At 54.6% G+C, this 20,493-nt stretch overlaps 1 protein-coding gene across 1 annotated transcript in view; it reads left to right on the plus strand.

Moving 5' to 3' along the window:
* Window positions 1-1,331: 1,331 nt before the first annotated feature.
* The window catches only part of PHF2 (PHD finger protein 2), a 40,858-nt gene continuing 21,696 nt past the window's right edge, over window positions 1,332-20,493 (plus strand). Inside the window, exons 1-5 of the mRNA XM_049632673.1 lie at window positions 1,332-1,365; window positions 3,035-3,160; window positions 8,622-8,736; window positions 17,868-18,028; window positions 19,972-20,113. Coding sequence (XP_049488630.1) covers window positions 1,332-1,365; window positions 3,035-3,160; window positions 8,622-8,736; window positions 17,868-18,028; window positions 19,972-20,113 — 578 coding nt within the window. The remainder of the gene's footprint in view (window positions 1,366-3,034; window positions 3,161-8,621; window positions 8,737-17,867; window positions 18,029-19,971; window positions 20,114-20,493) is intronic.

Consider the following 20,493-nt stretch of genomic DNA (forward strand, 5'->3'; position numbering starts at 1 on the left):
TCCAGGAGCTGCCAGTGTGACAGGCAGCCTGGAGCAGTGTGGACTCAGGGCAGGGACTCCAGGTGTGGACACGCGGTGTGGATGTGGGGTTTGGCCATGAGGTGTGGCTCTGGGTGTGGATAAAGGATGTACAGTCAGGGCATAGGCCTGGGGTGTGGACTCTGGTGTGGATGCAGGGTGTAGAATGGGCAAGTAGACATAAGGTGTGGACATGGGGTGTGGACACAAGGTGTGGACGTGGGATGTACACATGGGTGTGGGTTTGGGGTCCGGTTTCTAGACCCAATGGGACCTGAATGTCTGCAGGGCTCTGCCTCTTGCTCAAGCGCGCAAATGCTGGAGGGTGCGGGTGATGGGGGCTCACCGCGTGCCCAGCTGTGCCGTTGCTCAGCCCCTGCTGGCCTCACACCAGTGTGGTCTCTGATCGACGGACGAGCACACTGAGGCCAGCTGACCCAGGGTTCGGGGTGCAGAGCTCCCCCTCCCGGGGGAGGGGGCTGAGTGAGCTGCCAGGCTGCCAAGGTGGGTCTGAGGCACGGGAGGGAGCTGGCTGCCGATAGGGGGTGGGGACAGCGTGGGAGATGTGCCGTCGCTCGCTGGGGCACTGGTGGGCAGGGTGGGCTGTGGAGACAGACCAGGGGTGATCTGGCTGTTTGCTGTCCCCAGGGTGCCCCCCGCCTGCAGTGTTTCCAGATCAGAGTGTCTGGTCTGATGCATCTGCCGGGTGGCTGACCTGGTAATGTGGGTCTCGCTCCCCCCTCTCCTGGTGGTTAGTGGGCCGCAGACGTGTTCTTCCACTGGGGAAATGCGCCTCCTGCATGGTTCCTGGCGGGCAGGTAGGGACACTGCGTATTTGCTGCAGGTGTTTTCTGTAGTTGGGACTTCAAAGTTTGCCAGTTTGCCGTGGGCCTGGAGCTCTCTCTCAGCTCGGCAGTGTCCTCTCCGATTTGCTTTGTGTTTGTTTGTTTGTTTAGAAAGCGAGCAGACAAACGCACCCTCATAGCCTCTCTGGACGGCTTTGTCTTTTACACCTGACTCTTTAGGCCGCGGGGACTTGAGCTCGATTTGTGTTCTGAGGTGAAGAGTAGACTCCATGTGTTCAAAATCATTTGCCAGGGCCTTTCTGGGCTCAGGCTCTGCTCCCGGGATGGTGGCCCGTGGCAGCTGTGGCAGGCAGTGTCTAGGGCCCTGGGGCCGCAGTGGCTGCGGAGGGTCTCGTGCGCAGAGCGCCCCCTGGGCCAGGGGGCAGGGGCCACAGTGAGGGGGCGCTTGGGGTCTGGGCAGCAGCCTTACCTGGAGCACCCGGGCTCCTCCTCGTGATGGGGCGAGTGATGGTCATCGCCGCCGCGGGATCGCACGCGTCCAGTACAGTCCTCGGTGCTGCCCGGTACAGAGGGAGCGCTCAGCCAGCCTTAGTGATGGCTGGGTGACGGTGGTGGCCAATGACATGGACGCAGGCAGGTCCGTTGTCTTTTTCATTGACATAAAATTCACATAACGTGAAACTTAACCATTTTAAAGTGAACGCTTTAGTGGCATTTAGTACCTTCCCCGTGTCGTGCAGACATTGCCTCCACCCAGTTCCAAAATATTTGACCCCAAAAACGGACCCCGTGTCCACTGAACCGTCACTGCCCATTCCCCACCCCCAGCCTCTGGCTCCGCTGGTCGGTCCTCTACCTCCTCCGAGCACTGCATACGGATGGAGTCGTCCCACACGTGACCTTCTGTGTCTGGCTTCTTTCACTCAGCTTGAGTTTCTGGGGTTCACCCATGCTGCAGCAGGTGCCAGCACCCCTTCCTTTTTAGGGCTGAGTACTGCTCCGTTATGTGGATGTGCCATATGTATCATCGATTCATCAGCTGATGGGCATTTTGGTCGTTGGGATCCATACTGCTGTGAACATTGGTGTTGGAGTCCCCATTCCCAGGTCTTTGGGGCACAGACTCAGGAGTGGGATTGCTGGGGCCTCTTGTAATTCTGTGTGTGAGCTTTTGGGGGACCGTCAAACCATTTCCATAGATGCTGTGCCATCTTTGTATTCTCGCCAGCGATGGAAGAGGGTTCTCATTTTACCACAGCCCCACCAGCACTTGCTGTTTTCCCAGCGTTTTATTCTTGTGAAAGTTGTAGCCATTCTCATGGGTGTGGGTGGCATCTCATGGTTTTGATGCACATTCCGGTGACTTTAGATGACTAAGGATGATGAGCGTCTTTCCTGAGCTTGTGGGCCGTTTGCATCTCACCTTTGGAGAAATGCCTGTTCAGGCCCTTTGCCCGTTTAATAGTTGATTTGTGGTTCCTTTTGTTGCTGAGCTGTAAAGCTCGTTGTGCCTTTTGGACGCTAGTGCTTTGCAAATACTTTCTCCCATTCTCCATGTTACCTTTTTACTTTCTTTGTAGTGACCTTTAATGCACAAGAGTTCTACATTTTGATGATACCCAGTTTATTTTTTGTTTTGTTGCTTGTGTTTTTGGTGTCCTATTTAGGAATCCATTGACCAAATCCATGGTCGTGAGGGTGTACCATGTCCTCGTCTTAGAGCTTTACAGTGCTAGGCCTTGTATTTAGGTTGTTGATCCATGTTTAGTCAATTTTTTATATGGTGTGAGGTAGGGATTCAACTTCATTCTTTTGATACTCAGTTGTCCCAGCGCTGCAGTACCACCCCCTGGGACAGGAGCCCCCCATGGGGTCAGGAGGGGCCTAACCCATAGCCCCGAGCTGCCCCCGGTGAAGTGGTGGGGGCAGCCCACCTCTGAGACACCCTTGGCCTCTCTGGTTCTAGGTGACAGGATAGCGGTGGCCTCATGAAGGCAGGCCTGCTGGACGGCCTGGTCCCTCTGTGTGTGCTGGTCATGCGTAGCAAGATCGTCCTTGCCCCTGCCTCCTTCCTCCTCCTCTTCCCCTGTCCTGTCCTCGTGGGCCACTGTCCTCACACATGGTCTGCTCCGTTTGCACTCACACCACTGCGGGCCCCTCCTGTGGGCTGAGCAGGAGTTGCCTAAAGTTCTGCTGGGCGAGTACTTGAGGCATTGAATGCTGGCCACATCTGTGTTTCCTCTGTTTCAGCTGTGTGGGAGTGGAAGAGGAGGAGGCCCCGGACATCGACATATACCACTGCCCCAACTGCGAGAAAACCCACGGGAAGTCTACCCGTAAGTAGAGGCTGTGCTGCTGACCCTCAGTTTGCAGTCGCCCTGGCCTGGCTTTCTGGGTGAACGCCCTGGGTAGTTGCACACTGGTGCCTGGGGCTACTGCCGGCCCTGCGCACTGCCCCTATGGACCTGTCACTGCCCCTCCCGACCTGCTCCTGCCCCTGTGGACCTGTCACTGACCTCCTGATCGGCTCCTGCCCATGGGTGCAACTGAAGCCACCCAGGTTGTACTCTCAGAGAGGCCAGGCCCATCTGAGATGGGAACACCATGCAAGGTCTGGGAGTGCCTGTGTTGGGGATCTGCTGTCTCTTCTCCAGTGCCCTCTGCTGGGAGAGGCCCCTTCTCAAACTGCCTGCTGGTCCCGTGGGGGTGTGGCACATCCTGTGGGGGCTCCTTAGGGAGCAGGCTCATCCATGGTGGCTCCATGGGGGGCTGTGTCCCTGCTAGGAGGGGAGTTCTGAGGCTGAGACCACATAGCGGGTGTGCCCTGGTCCGCAGGTGTCTTGGGAGGGGCCTGGCCTGGGGACAAGACAAATGGCATGGGGGTATTAACGTGGCCTCAGGTTTCTGGCCTGGGCTGGGAGGCGTGGGTGCTCATAGAAGGTGCGGGCTGGACACTGACCCTGGCTGGGTAGCTGATGATAGCCCTGTCATCCTGAGCCCTGGGTTAACTGGGGGAGGGGGGTGGGGGCCACATCTGGCCCCAGGCACCAGGAGGCCTTTCACCCCCTTCAAAGGGAGCGCCCCTCCTGGTGTCCAGTCACAAGGCAGAGACTGGATCCCCAGCTCATGGGGGGTGATTACTGTGGATCCAGCGTGGGTAAGCGAGGGTGCCAGCACCCTGTTCTGGGGGGGGGGGGGCTGGCCCTGGCGGTTTTGGGGGCTGTGCTCTGGTCACTGGGAGACCAGCTGGGAGAGGCAGGTGGGGTCACCTCTGGCCTGTGCACCATGGTCACCAGGTGGCCGCGGGGCTGCATCGGCTGGGCTCTCATTCTCCAGCCCCTGGCATATGGTCATCACGCGGTAAAGCATCAATGTGTGAGAGCAGCAGGAAGGTTCCCGGGTCCCTGAATTATCCTCGTCCCCCAGGAGCTGGCGCTCACAGTCTGCTGTGATTACCTGAACATCATTCTGGTCACTGCTTTACAGCAGATGTGGGAGGGTGACTGTCACCCTGTGGGTTAACCGACATCTCCCAACACCTCATGAGCCACAGAGGAGGCTCAGGGCCTGGGGGGATGAATAGGGTGGGGACTGGGCGGTCACACCATGTGGTCCTGGGGCAGGGCAGGGACAGAGCAGGACTGGAGCTAGGAGACCCCGCCTGCCCCACAACAGAGCCGAGTGGCCTGAGGGAGGGTGGGGCAAGGCCCTGTGGTCTGGGGGCTCTTCCATGAATCGGGGCTCAAGTTGGGCGATAGTGGGGTGCCGAGGTGCGTGGTGGTGCTCACATACAATGTGACTTCCACATCGCCGCGTGTCCTGGAACCCCCTTTCCCTGACCGTGAGCTTACCCACTGTTGAGGGCATGTGTGCCTGCTGACTGAGACCCTGCCCCTGCGCTGGGGAGTCCCAGCTGCCCTGTACCGGGGCCCTGTACTGATGCTGAAAGCCAAGTGCGGGCGACCCTTCCTGGCACTTCTAGCCAGGTAGCCCCCGGGGCATGTGGGCACGGCGGCCCCTCCCTGGCTCTGCGTGTGTGTGCACATGCATGTTATGTGTGTGCATGAATGTGCGCAGAAATGTTCACATGTGCGTCCACGTGTGTGGGTGTGTGCATGAACGCGGGCACACGTGTGCATGAGTGTCGTGTGCGTACAAGAATATGCACGTGTGTTTGCACGTGTGTGCATGTGTGTGCCTGTGCACGTGTGTTTTACAAGTCTTGTTGCTACTGGAGGCCACGTGTCCACGAGGGAGAGAGGTGCAGAGGCTAGGACTTCCCACCAGTGTGCACACCGGTCACCCATCAGTCTGCGCTTGAGGTGTGTCTGTGCCCAGACCGGAGCTCGTCACTGTCCGTGACACGCTGGCCAGTTTGCTGCATCTGCTCCAGTCAGACCCTCCATGGTGAGGGCTCCCGCTGTCCCGACATCCCCAGGAGGCCCCCCAAGCCTGTGGGCTGCGCCAGGGACGCCCTGGGTGGGCTTGGGGTGGGCACTGAGATGAGGGTGGGGGCTCACAGGTTTACCCAATTCACACAGATTTGGGGCCTGGCAAGGAGTCAGGAGGGCTCCCAGGAGTGGGGGGCTCGGCCCTTACAGCAGCTCTGACCCTGCACTGCGTGTCCAGCTCTGGCTGCTCCCCTGATGCTTACACCCCTCCTCCCCGTGCCCATGAGGCTGTGCTGCCCTGGGGGGTGGGCACCTGGCACCCCCACGCTCCAGCCTCCCGCTGGGCAGATGTCCCAGGGTGCCTTGTCAGAGGGGGTGGGGTGCCACGACAAGAGGACCCTGGCCTTTGGGCCCCAGGGAGGGAAGGAGCCCGCCGGCCAGGGCTGCGCGAGGAGTGCCCAGAGCTCACCCTGCCTCCCTTGAGGTTCCGCGTCTGGCTGTTATCCTGGCCACACGCTCCGGCCACAGCGTCACGTGGGCCAGTCTCTCCTCCAGGTGCTCCTCGATGCCCAGTCCGGAGTTAGGGCCCAGGAAGGCCACCAGCCCGGTCAGCCCCTGCTTCCCAGGCCTGGGTCCTGGCAGGAGTGTGGGGGCGCCGCTGCTTCCCCCACTGCCCTTTACATCTGTACCCCCATCACCCGGCTGCACCTGCCCTCCAAGGCTTGGTTTCCCCACACGGCCCCTGGGGCCAGGGCCCTGGTGCCAGGCATCTGTGTCCTCTTGCCTCCGCACACCTGCTGGGGAGACCTTGGGATGTGGGGAGTGGGGCAGATGCATGTGCCAGCTTGGGGGGACCTCGAAGGGCCCCCATGGGGTCCCCTCCGCAATGCCTCCCTTCTCCCGACCTCAGCTGCCCCCCAGACAGCACTGGGGTATCTGTCTCCCCGCTGGTCTCCCCCACCTGTGGTGTCACCCATGGTGGCCAGTGTGCGGGCTGGGCTGCCCCTTCCACCCCCGCCTTGATCCCTGGATGCGTGGAACCCCTGGTAAGTGGCCGGGAGCCAGGCTCGCCTCCCATCAGAGGCAGCCCCATCGCCGAGGCCCACAACGCTCCTCTGTGGCCATGCACGGCTGCCCTCGCTCTCCACGCCCTTCGGTGGGGGGCACCTGGTAAAGTCTAAAGCCTGGGGCATGAGAGGCGGCCCAGGGTCACGTCCTGATGCAGTTGTGGGCTCAGAAGAAAGGATGATGATATGGAGGTTGGTTTCAGAGTCAGGGTGACCTGAGCCATTGTCAGAGTTGTGTCCCCGCCCCGAGGCCCTGCCTTGGCTGTGAGCACCCTCTCCCTCTGAGCCTGCTGGCTCTTCAGGAAGCAGGGATGGCTCTCAGGCCAGCTGTGGCTTTGGTGACCCCCGTGCGGAGCTGGGCTGCTCAGCAAGCACTTGGCAAACCGCTGAGAAGAAAAGGCCTGAGCCAGGGTAACCAGAGGGAGGAGGGTGGGCACTGAGGTGCCAGTGCAGTGCCCAGGAGACCAGCCATTCACAGACATCCTGCATACCCACTAGTGCTGGGCTGTGCCAGGCACCGTGGGTGTGTGGGGAGAGCCCAAGGGTCCAGAGTGGGACTGAGCCCTGTGAACAAATGGTTTCAGCCCAAGCAGCCTTGCCAAGAGGAGGGGCCGTGCACGCAGTGGGCCCCACAGAGCTCCTGGAGTGGACGGGGCACTGTACACCCTTCCCCTCCTGTAGCTCATGAGGGTCCCGGACCTCGCTATTAAAGATGCAACACAGAGATGCCCAGTAACTTGCCCAAGGTCACACAGTTACAGGCTGGTGGGGCAAGAAAGATTTGGACAAGTGATGGAGCCCTTCCGTCTCTCATCTGTGCCTCGGGCCACCACCAGAACCCCCAGTTCGAGTCCCCCCTCTACAGGATCTTGCTGGGTTTCCATAACATCCACTCACACCCTGGCCATGGCAAACAAGGGTGATGGAAATATCACACCATTGTTGGAGGCAGGCTCAAGGGTCATTGGTGGCAGCCCCCTCCCTGTCCTTGTCTGTGAGGGATGGGCATCCTGAGGGTCCTCTGGCAGTCCCTCAGATCTAGTCTCATGTCTGTCATGGGGCCAGCTTGTTTCACAGCCCACCCAGCAGCTGCCAGGGACAGGTCTCTGTGCCAGTGCTGTCCTCACTCACCGAGTCACCAGGGGCTGCCCTGGGCAGAGGCTGGGGCCATAAGGAAATTGCTTCCCTCCCCTCCAGGGGCTTGCAGTCCAGTAGGAGTGTGTGAGTGTGTGTGTATGTGTGTGTGCACGTGCATGTTCTGTGTGCACTGCATGGGCGTGCACACGGGTATGTCCTTGTGCATGCACACACATGTGTGCACATGCACATGTATGCAAGTGCACCAGAGTCCAGTAGGTGTGTGTGTATATGTGTGTGCACGTGCATGTACTGTGTGCACTGCATGGGTGTGCACATGGGTGTGTGCTTGTGGGTCCAAAGGCACGTATGTGTGCATATGCATGTGTGTACAAATGTGCCACAGTTCAGTAAGTATGTGTGCACATGTGTGTTCTGTGTGCACCTCATGGGTGTGCACATGGGTGATTGTGTGTGCATACCTGTGCACATGTATGTGTGTGCAAATGTGTCAGTCCAATAGGTGTGTGAATGTGTGTATACATGTGTGTGCACACGAATGTTCTGTGTCTGCTGCGTGGGCATGCACACGGGTGTGTGCTTGTACGTGTATAGGTACATGTGTGTGCATGTGCACATGTGTGCGAATGTGTCACAGTCCACTAGGGGTGTGTGCACACACTTGCGTGTAAAGAGTCCAGGGTGGGGTGCCCGGTGCCCTGGGAGCACACACGAGGAAAGGAGAGTTGGAGTCAGTGGTCAGGGTGGCGGTGTCAGAGGGGGACACACAGGAGTACAAGGTGGCACAGGAGGGGTGTGGGAAGGGCGGGAGCTACAGAGGGCGGTGCCAGCCCGCTCCTGCCCCGGTGGTGGGCTTAGGGCAGCAAACGTTGCAGCAGGGAGGTGACAAGCTTGAGGGGAGGCGTCCCCTTGGTGGGACCTCCCGGTAGGTGCCTCTGACGCGCTCTCAGCGGACTGGGTGCTAATGGGAAGGGTCCCGGGCTCCCCCAGCTTTGGGGTCGGCTGAGCCAGAGGGGTGGGAGGGGCAGGGCAGGGGTGGGGCCGTGACCCAAGGAGGGTGGGAGGTCACAGGGGCCGGGGGTGGGTGGGTGGGTGACCCCCCGGGGACATTGGGGGCGCTGCCTCTGCGGAGGCTGGAGTCTCAGTGTTCACAGCTCCTCAGCTGCCCTCTGGGCCGGGCCCCTGTGGTGCGGGGAGGGGAGGGCCCACGCTGGGTGCCATCTGCCCCTGTCTCCCCACAGTGAAGAAGAAGCGGGCCTGGCACAAACACGGCCCAGGGCAGACGCCCGACGTGAAGCCCGTCCAGAACGGCAGCCAGCTCTTCATCAAGGAGCTGCGGAGTCGGACCTTCCCCAGGTGGGCGGTGGCGGCCTCGTCCTGGGGGGCTCAGGGGCACAGCCTTCCCTCCAGGGGAGCGGCACAGCCCCCCTAAGCCCTAGGCGCTCCCAGCTCTGGGGCTGACCTCTTCCTTCTCAGCACCTGCAGGTCAGGTGTTGGGGACCCTCTTCCTCTGGGCTCATGTATCCCCCCACCACCTGGTGTGGCCCTTTCCACGGAACCTTCCTGAGGGGGAGGCTGCTGAACTCAGGTTCTGGCGGGCGAGGAGTGGGGGCTGGGGTCCTGCCCAAGACCACCCTCCAGACGTGGCCCTCTGCCCCTGGGCCTGACAGGCTGTCCCCAGGTCCCCTTCTCAGAGACCGCCTGCCCGCACCCATGTGCTGCGTGCGGGTCGAGGGCAGAGGGCAGGGGCAGGACTGCGGGGACCCTGACTCGTGGACATGTGCTCTTCAAGCTGCTCTGCGCCCCCTTGGCCCCTCATAGCCGGAAGACTTTTGTTTGTCTGTCAAGGTTTCTTCTCTACTTTTAGAGTAACTCACTGGACCCAGAATCCTACGTGGTGGGTCCTTTTCCTTTTAGCACTTCAAATATTTTGCCCCACTGTCTTCTTGCATGCATAGTGTCTCGTGAGGGACCCAGTATGACTCTTACCCGTGAGCCTCCACAGACAAGTTACCTCCCTCCTCTGGCTTCTTTCCTTCCCGCGACTTTTACTGAGATACAACTCACAGACCTTACAGTTCGCCCATTTCAAGGGTACAACTCAGTGGTCTTCGGTGCGTTCACAGACGTGTGCGCCACCAGCAGCCGGTTTAGAATGTTTGCATCCCCACCCCGATGTCTGTTTAACATTCTGTTGTGTGGACAGACCACACGTTGTTTATCCATTCGTCAGCTGACACGCTGGGGTTCTGATGTTTGGCTACTGCAGATAGTTCTGCTATAAACGTTCTTATACAGGATTCTGGGGGGACATGTGTTTCCATGTTTTCAGGAGTAGTGGTCCATGTTCAGTTGTCTGAGAAACTGCTGGACTGGTCTCCACAGTGGTTACGCCACTGTCGTTCCCAGCAGCGGAGCGTGAGGGTCCCAGTTTCTGATCACCCTTGCCGGCCCTTGCAATTCTCTGGCATTTTGATTCGAACCATCCTTACGGTGTGAGGCTTTCTCTCTCTCTGGTCTGACCTGCATTTCCCTCATGAAAACTCACGTTGAGCATCTTTTCATGTGCGTGGTAGTCGTTTGTATGTCTTCCTTGGAGAAATGTCAGTTCGGACCCTTTGCCTATTTTTAATTTTTGTGTCTTTTAATTATTAAGAGAGTTTTTTATATATTTTAGATACAAGTCTCTTAACAGATAAATGATTCGTGAATACTTTATCCTGTTTTGTAGACATTTCACTTTCTTGATCATGTCCTTTGAAGCACCAACATTTGTAACTTTGACGGAGTCCAGTTTATCCGTTTTTTATTTTGTTACTTGTGCTTTCGTTGTCATAGCTGAGGATCATTTGCCAGATCCAAACCCCAGATCATGAAAATTACCTTCTACAAAACTTCTAAGAGTTTTGTAGGTTTTAGGTCTTACAGTTTTGTTTTTGATACATTTTGAGTTAATTTCTTCATATAGGGTGAGATAAGGATCTAACTTTTTTTTTTTTTTTTTTTTTTTTTTGCACGCATCTCTCCATTTGTCCCTGCACTATTTGTAAAAAGACCTCTCTTTTTCTATTAAATGGTCTTGGCTCTTAGCTGTAAGTATATGCATTTACTTCTGGACACTCAGTTCTGTTCCACTAATCTGTTTATCCTTAGGCTGGTCTCACATTGCCTGGACTACTGTGCTTTGCAGTACGTTTTGAAATGAAGAAGTATGAGTCCTCCAGCTTTGCTTTTCTTTCTTTCTTTCTTTCTTTCTTTCTTTCTTTCTATTGAATATTTTTTAATGTTTATTATTTTTGAGAGAGCAGAGAGACAGAGCACGAGCCAGGGGAGGAGCAGAGAGAGAGGGAGTCACAGAATCCCAGGCAGGCGCCAGGCTCTGAGCTGTTAGCACAGAGCCTGACATGGGGCTCGAACTCACGAACCGTGGGATCATGACCTCATTTGAAGGAGGACGCTTAACTGACTGAGCCACCCAGGTGCCCTTCCAGCTTTGTTTTTCTTTTTAAAAATCCTTCTGGCCATTCTTGGTCTGCTGGAATTCCATATGAATTTTAGAATCAGCTTGTGAGGCCTACAGAGAAGTCAGCTGATATGGATTGTGTTGAATCTGTACATCAGTAGAATCAAAGTATTGGCATCTGAAAAATGCAAAGTCTTCTGACCTATGAACATGGGTATTCTTCCATTTATTAAGATCTTTTATATTTCCTTCAATAGTGTTTTGTAGTTTTGAGAGTTTTGTACTTCCTTTGTTAAGTTTATTCCTAAGTAATTTATTCTTTTTGATGCTCTTTTAAATGAAATTGTTTTCTTAATTTTATTTCCAGAGGGTTCATTGCTATGGTACTGAAATAGAGTTCAAGTATATTCATCTTGTATCCTGCAACCTTGCTGAGCTGGTTTATTAGTTCTAATAGCTTTTTAGTAGATTCCTTACACCTTTCTATATACGAGATCATGTCATCTGTGAATAGTTTCCTTTCTTCCCTTCCAATCTGTGTTGCCTTTTTTTTCTTGCTTGATTGCTCTGGCTAGGACTTCTAGTAGAATGTTAAGTAGAAGAGACCAGACAAAGATGATCAGGGCCCCATCATTTTCAGGGTGCTACGCTTGGGGTACAGCCTCAGTTCCACAAGTGTGGGCCAAGGGGAAGAAGGGAGCTCCCCCCCATGTCTTGTCTGCCCTTGCGTGAGACTGAGAATTAGGAACAGACGGCTGGTGCAGGATGAGAAAGGCTGCCGTCCTGTTCCTCCTGGACAAAGCCCTCTGCTTGGAAGCTGGGGAGAGCTCCCACTCAGCTTTCCTGTGTCCTTGGCCGCGGCCTTCCTGAGGGAGGTCTCCTGGCCGATCCAGTGGGGTAGAGGGAAGAATGGTCTCGGCCCATATATCACAGGCACATGCCTTTCCTGCCAGGTTTTCATAGATTTTCTAGACTAGATGTTTCTCCATTTGCTATTTGCTCTTAGAACCATTTCCAGAGGTTTTGAATAGTTGTTTTTCACAGTAATTTTCACGAGTTTCATTGGGTTTTGGGTCCTCAGGGCTCTTCACGCTGTCATGCCAGAGGTAGATCTTTCTCATGTGGCCTCTGTCAGGATATTGCCTCCCCTGTTTTGCAGTTTGATTACGACATGTCTAGGTATAGTTTTCAAGTATTTAATCATACTTGGTGTGGTCTCAGTTTTCTGGATCTGTGGTTTCACATCTGCCATTAATTTTAGAAAATTCTCAGCCATTATTACTTCCAACATTTCTCCTGCTTCAAACACTGCTCCTTTCTCTCTCTTTTATTTTTGGTGTTCTCGTCATGCACACGTGCTCTTTCTGTAATTGTTCTGTATATTCTTGGATATTCTGTTCCCTGCTTTTTTCATTCTTTTTTCTCTTTATGCTTCAGGCTGAGCAGATGTTATTAACTTCAAGCTTACTGAGTCTTTTCTTAGCCACATCCAGTCTACCAATGAGCCCATCAAAGGCATTCTTCATTTCTGTTACCATTTTTTATTATTTCTATCATTTCCTTTTGAATCTTAGAGTGTTTGCTTCTCTGCTTACATTTTCTTCTGTTCTTGCATGTTTTCCACTTTTTCCATTAGCACTCCTAACATATTAATCATAATTAAAAAAAAATTCCTATCTTATATTTCCAAATTCTGTGCTATAGCTGAGCTATGTCCTGATATTTTTAAAACTTTATTTTTTAATTGAGGTATAATTAACATACATTGTTATATTAGTTTCAGGTGTACGATATAATGACTCAATACTTCTGTACATGAGCAGAAGTATCATCTTCTGCACATGAGTATCACTCAGTGCTCATCATGATAAACGTACCCTCAACCCCCTTCACCTGTTTCACCCGTCCCCCCACAGACAGACTTCCCTCTGGTAACCGCCAGTTTGTCTTCTATATTTAAGAGTCTGCCTTTTTTGTTTGTCTCTTTCTTCTTCTTGTTTTTTTTTTTTTAATTATTTTAATGTTTTATTTATTTTGGGAGAGAGAGAGAGAGAGAGAGAGAGAGAGAGAGAGAGAACAAGTGGGGGAGGGGCAGAGAGGAAGACAGAGAATCCATGAAGCAGGCTCCAGGCTCTGACCTGTCAGCACAGAGCCTGACATGGGGCTCGAACACATGAACTGTGAGATCATGACCTGAGCCGAAGTCGGACACTTAACTGACTGAGCCACCCAGACTCCCCATTCTTTGTTCATTTCTTTTGTTTCTTAAATTCCACATATGAGTGAAATCATATGGTGTTTGTCTTTCTCTGCCTGACTTATTTTTATTATACTTACCATTATACTCTCTAACTCCATCCATGTTGTTGCAAATGGCAAGATTGCATTTGTTTTATGTCTGAGTAATATTCCATCGTGTGTGTATGTGTGTGTGTATATGTGTGTGCGTATACACACCACATCTTCTTTGTCCATTTATCAGTCAATGGACATTTGGGCTTTCTGTATCTTGGCTGCTTCTGATAGCGCTGCTATAAACTTCAGGACGTGTCTTTTTGAATTAGTGTTTTCATTTTCTTTAGGTAAATACCCAGTAGTGGAATTACCGGGCCACCACGTAATTCTATTTTTAATTTTTTAAGGACCCTCCACGCTGTTCTCCAGAGAGGTTGCACAGTTTGCATTCCCACCAGCAGTGCAAGAAGGTTCCTTTTTCTCCACATCCTCGGTGACACCTGTTGTTTCTTGTCTTTTTGATTTCAGCTGTTCTGACAGGGGTGAGGTGATTTGCTTTGTGTCTTAAGACTATGGTCTTTTGCCGTTTAGCGCATCTTGTGATTTTTTGGTGAAAGCTGGACATGATGTATTGAGTCAAAGGAACTGAGGTGATTATGCATTTAGAGTGAGGTTTTGTGTTGACCAGACCAGGGGCTGGGTTGTGTTGTTGTAGCTGTAGGTGCCAGACACATGACTTTCTCCTAGTTCCCTTGTGTTTTCCTCCTCTCCTGTTCTTGCTGGGTGTCCCTAACAACTCCTTCTTAAATAGAATCTGTCCTGCAGCTGTCTCGGCTATACTCAACTACCATTATACTGTTGTATGGTAGTAGGATTGGGGGAGGGGAAGTGTCCTGTAATTGAATAACACACCTCAGTGTTTCAGTGGGCCCGAGGCTCTGGGCTGTTACCTTTGGAAGCATTTCTTGGCCTTCGCTTTTGCTCTTCTTCCCTAAGACAGGAAGCTAGTGGCGTCAGGGGTGTGGGTGGGCACTTGCCCTTCCCCCATCAGAGGAGGATGGTCTGGTTAAGTAAGTGCTCCTGGAAGGTAGGCTTTTGTTATGGAGAACACTCGGAGTATATTTACACATAATTGCTCTCCCCCAACCATGTCTGAAATAGGACAGATCTTCACCAGGAGAACCTGTGGGTAGAACCCATGAAGGTGGGTCTTCTCTGAGGCTGGGCCCCATGAGTTCTTAACTCTGAAGCTAGTTCACACCCAGCCTCTGCACTTCGTCAGAAATCACTTTAATTATCCTCTCAGTTACCGCCTCCAGCCGCTTCTGCCTCAGGTAAGGTCCTCTCAGTGGTGATTCTCTGTGTTTGCCTGTCTCCCCAGATTCTGGGGGTGACCGTTTGCCCTGTAACCCTAATGTTCAGTGAATCTAAGAAAATTCCTTGGTATTCAGTCTGTTCAGCTTTTTTCTTGTTGTGAGGACAGGAATGACCATTTCCAAGCTCTTTACATGTTGGAGTTGAAGCCATTAGTCCAGTTCCACTCATTTGTTGGGTTGTCTTTTTATTGCCTACGTATTCTAGGTACTTGCCACCAATCAGATACTTTCTCCTGTCCCGTGGTTGCCTTTCCACTTTCTTCATGGTGTCCTTTGAAACGCAAATGTTTATAATTTTGATGGCATCGAATTCATTCTTCTTGTTCTTGCTGCTCGTGGTTTTGGCTTCTAGGAAACCATTGCCAGATTAAAGGTTGTGAAGATTTATGTCTGTGTGTGTGTTTTCTTCTGAAAGTTTTACAGTTCCAGCCTTTATGTATAGGTCTTCAACTCAGTTTGAGTTAGTTTTTGTCTATGACGTGAGGTAGGATCCCGCTTAATTCTTTTGCATGTGGACGTCCAGTTCTCTCATGCACCATTTATTGAAATGACTGTTTTATTCTCCATTGAGTTGTCCTGGCGTTCCTGATGAAAAAGCAGTTGGCCACAGATGTTTGGGTTTATTTCTGGACACTCGGTTCTGCCGCACCGATCCATATGTCTCTTCTCTCTTCTCATGCTGGCACCACACGGTCTTGATTACTGTAGCTTTGCAGTGAATTTTGAAGTTGGTCAGTGTCCTCAACTTTGTTCTTTGTAAAGACTGTTTTGGTCGTCTGGGAGCTTTGCACTTCCCGTCAGCTTTCCAAGTTCAGCTTGTCCATTTCTGCAAAGACGTCAACAGGTGTTCTGACAGGGATTGTGTGAAATCCATAGCTCAATTTTCTCTTATTTCTTGAGTCTCATTTCTTTCTTCTAGATTTGATTTCTCTCTTATTGAATTATATCCTTTAGTGGTTTAGTAAAGGCCTATAGAATTATTCTATTTTTGAAAATGTTTTCATTTCATCTGTGTTCTTAAATGATTCTAATTTTCTAAAATGGGCCTAAAATTTTAGAGTAAATTTATTTTCCTTGAATTCTTTGAAGATACTGTTATTCTGTTGTCATTTGGCATCTCTTGTTGTTCACGAGATGTCTGTTGTCAGCCTAGTGGCTGGTGTTTGTTCATCTGTTTACTGTTTGGTTTTGGCAAATCTGTTTTTTTTATCTGAAGACTTTTCAGATTGCCTCGTTGTCTCTGATGTTCCACAGATATGCTACAGTGCGTCTGGATGTGCTTTGTTTTTATCAGTTCTACTCAGGACTCAGTAAGATCTTTTAATTTGAGGAATTGTATCTTATCTCAGTTCTGAAAAATGGCCTGTTTTCTTTTTAAGTAGCATTTCACCCCCTTTCTCTGTATTATTTTTCAAGTATTCCATCAAATTGACCATTTGGGGGGGGGGGGCGTGCAGCTACTATTGAATGCATCTGTTGAGTTTTTAAATTTTTTCAAAAGTGACGTTTTTCACGTGTAGAATTTCTGCTAGGTCATTGTCAATGTTGCTTGCTCTGTTGTCCTCCCTCCCTGCCCTCTGCTGCGTCCTCCCATTATCCCTGTGAATGTGGTTAGTATGTTTCCCAGCCGTCCATTGTGCTCAGTCCCCGGACCCGTGCTCTGGTGGATATGTCTTCCGTCATTCTGTGAGGCGGCCTGTCTGCCCTGGGCCCAGAGGTGTCCCCGTAGAACCAGTGTGTGTTTGTCTTTGCTGGGTCCTCATGGGTTTGGCAGTCCCAGACCTGGTACGTGGGGCTGTGTGACATGAGGGCATGGGATCCCGGTTTGTCCGGACACCGTCTCCCTCTGGCTACCCCGGGGCTTCCACAGATGACCCTGCACTGTCCCAGTGCTGCCGCTCACACACCCGCCACCCACTCCTGGCCTGAACCTAATGCTCTGTCAGCACTGGTCCCACCCGAAGGTCCCTCCTCCGTCCTCACCCTAACTGCCCCACGTGCTCCCTCTTGGTGGGACATGGCCTTGCAGCTCCTTCCTCTCGAGCACTGTCTTCCTTGGAGCCACAACCCCGTGCTCCCCTGGCTGTCCTCCACCTGCCTGTCCTCCTCTCCTGCTGACCGCTCTCCCTGGGAGTTGTGGGGACTCTGCTCTCGCCCCTGGCCCTCGGAGTTTACACCTCCCCCTGATCCCCCGCCCTGCCCAGGCTGTCTCTTGGCCGGCGGCTTCGGCCTCCCTCTGCAGCCTGTGAGCTCCTGACCCGTCCTCAGTCCAAGTCTGTCCCAAGTCAGCTGCGGATCTGTCCCCCGCACACGCCTGCTCTCCTCCAGCCCTTAGTCCCTCAGCTGTCTGCCGTCACCTCCCCTGTTCCTCCACCCTTTCGCCCACCACTGCCTCCTGGTCCGTGAGCTGAGCCTCCTCCCTGGTCGCGATGTCCAGCCTGCTCCCGCGGCAGCTCTCCGTCCGTCCACACAGCCATCGGATTGACCTCCAGCTGTTGTTGCCCTGCTCAAGCTGTCCAGTGGCTCCCCAGTGCTCTCGGCATGAGGCAGAGGCCCGCTGCCGGTCAGACAGGCCACCTGAGCTGCTGCGCACTCGGCCCGCTCACCCCCTACCCCCGGCTGCTGGGCTCCTTCTCCCTCCCCACCCCTGGCCACATTCTCCCCACTCCAGGGCTTGGCCGGCAACCCCCTTCTGCCCGGGACATGTGCCTCTCAATCCTGCCCCTCCAGGCCTGGACAGGCTGCTCTGACGCTGACCCCTGCTGTCTTCCCCCTGAGCTCTGCTCTCAGCGGTGGGCTTACGACCTTGCATGCTTGTCTGATGGAAGCCCATCTCCAGCGTCACCATGGAGGCTCTCCAGCTGGGCCTCAAAGGTTCCTGGTGCCCCGGGCAGTGCCCAACACGCAGCTGGGCAAGCTGGGCAGGGGAGCCACTGACCGCAGCACCCCAGGTTGCCCTTAGACCCTGTGCTTGGCTTGTGCAGGGAGTGGATTCTCCCTGGAAGGGGTTTGTCTCTATCTGCTGTGTCCTCAGGCCCAGCCCCAGCGCCGTGCAGGATCTAATCTCTGTGCACATGGGAGGAATGTTATGGAGGGTGGGCAGGTAGGGCAAGGGGCAGGGGAGGGATCCTGCCCACGCTCTGCCTTTCTCTGCTGTGGTAGGAGGGTTGGTCTCTGTGTTTCCCCTTCCTGGGCCTCCTGGACCTTGAGGTCCAACGTCTGTGATGGATGTGGGTCCAAGCCACGTCGCTCCCCCATGACCCCTGGGCGTGGTGCTGGGGACGAGCCCTCCTCCCAGGGCGTGGGAGCCCAGGTTGCATGTCTCCGGCTCTGAGGCCCTATCCAGGCCTGTCCCGGTGCTGCGGGGCCGGAACCCTGGCCGGCGTGACCTCCGACCCCCGCTTTTCCCGCAGCGCGGAAGACGTGGTGGTCCGTGTGCCCGGCAGCCAGCTCACGCTGGGCTACATGGAGGAGCACGGCTTCACTGAGCCCATCCTCGTACCCAAGAAAGACGGGCTGGGCCTGGCAGTCCCAGCCCCCACCTTCTATGTCAGTGACGTCGAGAACTACGTGGGTGAGTGGCCACCCTGGAGCCTGCTCGCCTTAGGCCCTGGCTGGTCCCCATGCTGTGTGAGCGCTGTGATTCGGGGTCTCCGTGTACGTTCAGGGCACTCTTCTTAGAATTAGACCCCATGTCCCACTAAAATGACACGTGACCCTGGCCGTCCCCCCAGTCAGTTATTCTGACTGCAAAGGGGCCTGTCTTGGGACCCTTTCATTCTGCCAGCTGCAAAATCCATTCTGTTGGGTGCTAATGGTGGTAATGGAGGGCCCCTGCCTTTGAGGTTTGTGCTGTGCCCCCCTCAGCCTCTCCTGGGCCAGCCTGGGGCACCCTTGGTCTGCCCCAGGACCCTTCCTCTCTGGATCCCTCCGGCTCCCGCTGGTGCTGCCCTGTCCAGCCTGTCTCCCGTCCCCTTGGCAGCAACCAGCATTGTGGGCACCCTCAGTCGGGACACCTCCGGGTGGAGGGAAGAAACTGTATGCTTGGGCATCGTCTGTGAGGTGGGGCCACACGGCCCAGACTCTGAGGCCCCAAGGTGGCTGGGGCTTGGGGGTGTGGCCCGTGCAAGAGGAGGACAGAGCCCAAGAAGGCTGGTGCCCAGGCCCCCTATGGCAGGCAGAGAGAAGGGAGCCCCATCGGGGCCATCTGTGCCCGGCCGCAGCCCCTAGAATAACAGCTAAGATCTAGTTCATGCCTGCCAGGTGCCGGACGTCACCGGTAGCTAGTGTCATCTTGCCACAGCTGGCACCCAGGCCCTGGCTCAGCTGGCCACAGAGAGCACAGAGGGCCGGCCCCAGGCACTGCCCGCTCCACCATAGCGCTGTCTGCGGGAGCTGGAAGCAGCTTAGCCGACGGGGAGGCATGTCTTAGAGGCTTGTGTTGTAAATGCTCTCCCTTCTCCTTACTTGTTTTATTATGGACGTTTTCACACACACACACACACACACCCCAAGGGAAGTAAACTCCCCTGTGCCCAGTACTGGCCACAAAACCACAAGATCTTGGCCGGCTTTCTGTGTCTGCACCCCCAAATTTAAAGCAAAGCTGTGGCACGTACATCACTTCTCCCACGGAAACCCCAGCAGGGGCTCTGACAGATGATTTGACGTCGTTGCAGCCGCGGGCTGCTCAGTAGCATCAGAGCCCCGCCTCAGTCACCCCAGGCGCCCCAGACGCCCCTTCCAGTTCGCTGTTTGAATCAGAGCCCAGACCAGACCTACACACTGCATGTGGTTTTTATGCCTCTCAGCATCTCCCCATTCCCGAGGCTGTGGGAGGGTTGGGGTTGCTGGTCCTAGAGAACGTCCCATGTGGGGGATCTGGCCAACGGTGTACCCGTGGTGTCATGTAACTCGCTCCTCTGTCCCCAGTGGTTCCTGCACCACCTGGACAGACACTCAGATTCACATTCAGGGGGACGGCAGCCGCTTCGGGGCTGGGGCGCTCCCGCCCGTCAGCCTGTGGTGCCTGGCCACCCGCACAGAAGGGCCCGTCAGCCCGCAGCCCGGGTCTGAGCAGCCCCTGGGGACTGCTGGGAGGGACGAGGCCGTTAGTCCTGTGCGCCTTTCTCCCACTACTAATTAGGAGTCAGTGTGAGGAGCTCACCCTCGCCAGTTCCTTAAGGAACTGTCATCGGTGATTTTCACCCTGAACTTTTCCTCGTCAACTACAGAAAACGTGGGGAAAATGTTTTTCCTTTAACTTACCAGTTTTCAGGATAATAAGTTGGAGCCCTAGAAGTGTAGGAGTTTTTGATTTTTTGATTTTTAAAATGTGTGTCCCATGTTGTTTATGTGGGGTTCCCGTCTGCCGGGCCCCCTCCCGCGGAGGCTTGTGTCTCAGCCGCCTCCCTGCACCCCTGCCTCTCAGCAGGGAGCCCACAGGGCAGCCCGGTGCGGCGGGGGCGGGCTGCACGCCCTGGCCCCTCACGGCCTCACCCCCTGCCCTGCCCGCAGGCCCAGAGCGGAGCGTGGACGTGACGGATGTCGCCAAGCAGAAGGACTGCAAGATGAAGCTGAAAGAGTTTGTGGACTATTACTACAGCACCAACCGCAAGCGGGTCCTCAACCTCACCAGCCTGGAGTTCTCCGACACCAGGTGAGGGCCCCCCGGCCGGGACTGCGGCTGCTCGGGGAGCCCGCACACACGTGCGAAAGCAGCATGCGGTGCTGGTCTGTTTCTCTTCTCAAGACCGGAAGTGACGCACTGTGACAAATCCAAACGGAACATAAGCAGCAAGACGCGGACTCCTCTGGTCTGCCCCCACCCCGTTCCCCAGAAAGAGCCACAGGCCACACCGCGGCATAGGTTCTTCCAGAACGCACGTGCTCATGCTCATGCGTGACGTTCCTTGAGACACTGACACCCCCACACGCTCCCACACGTGCCTGCACACATTCACAGGTGCACTCCCCAGTGCACACTGTGGGCACAGCAGGGTCGCACTCTGCACCTGCTCTCCCTGCGGCCCCAGCCTG

Source organism: Panthera uncia, chromosome D4 (assembly GCF_023721935.1).
Source record: "Panthera uncia isolate 11264 chromosome D4, Puncia_PCG_1.0, whole genome shotgun sequence".
Lineage (NCBI taxonomy): Eukaryota > Metazoa > Chordata > Mammalia > Carnivora > Felidae > Panthera > Panthera uncia.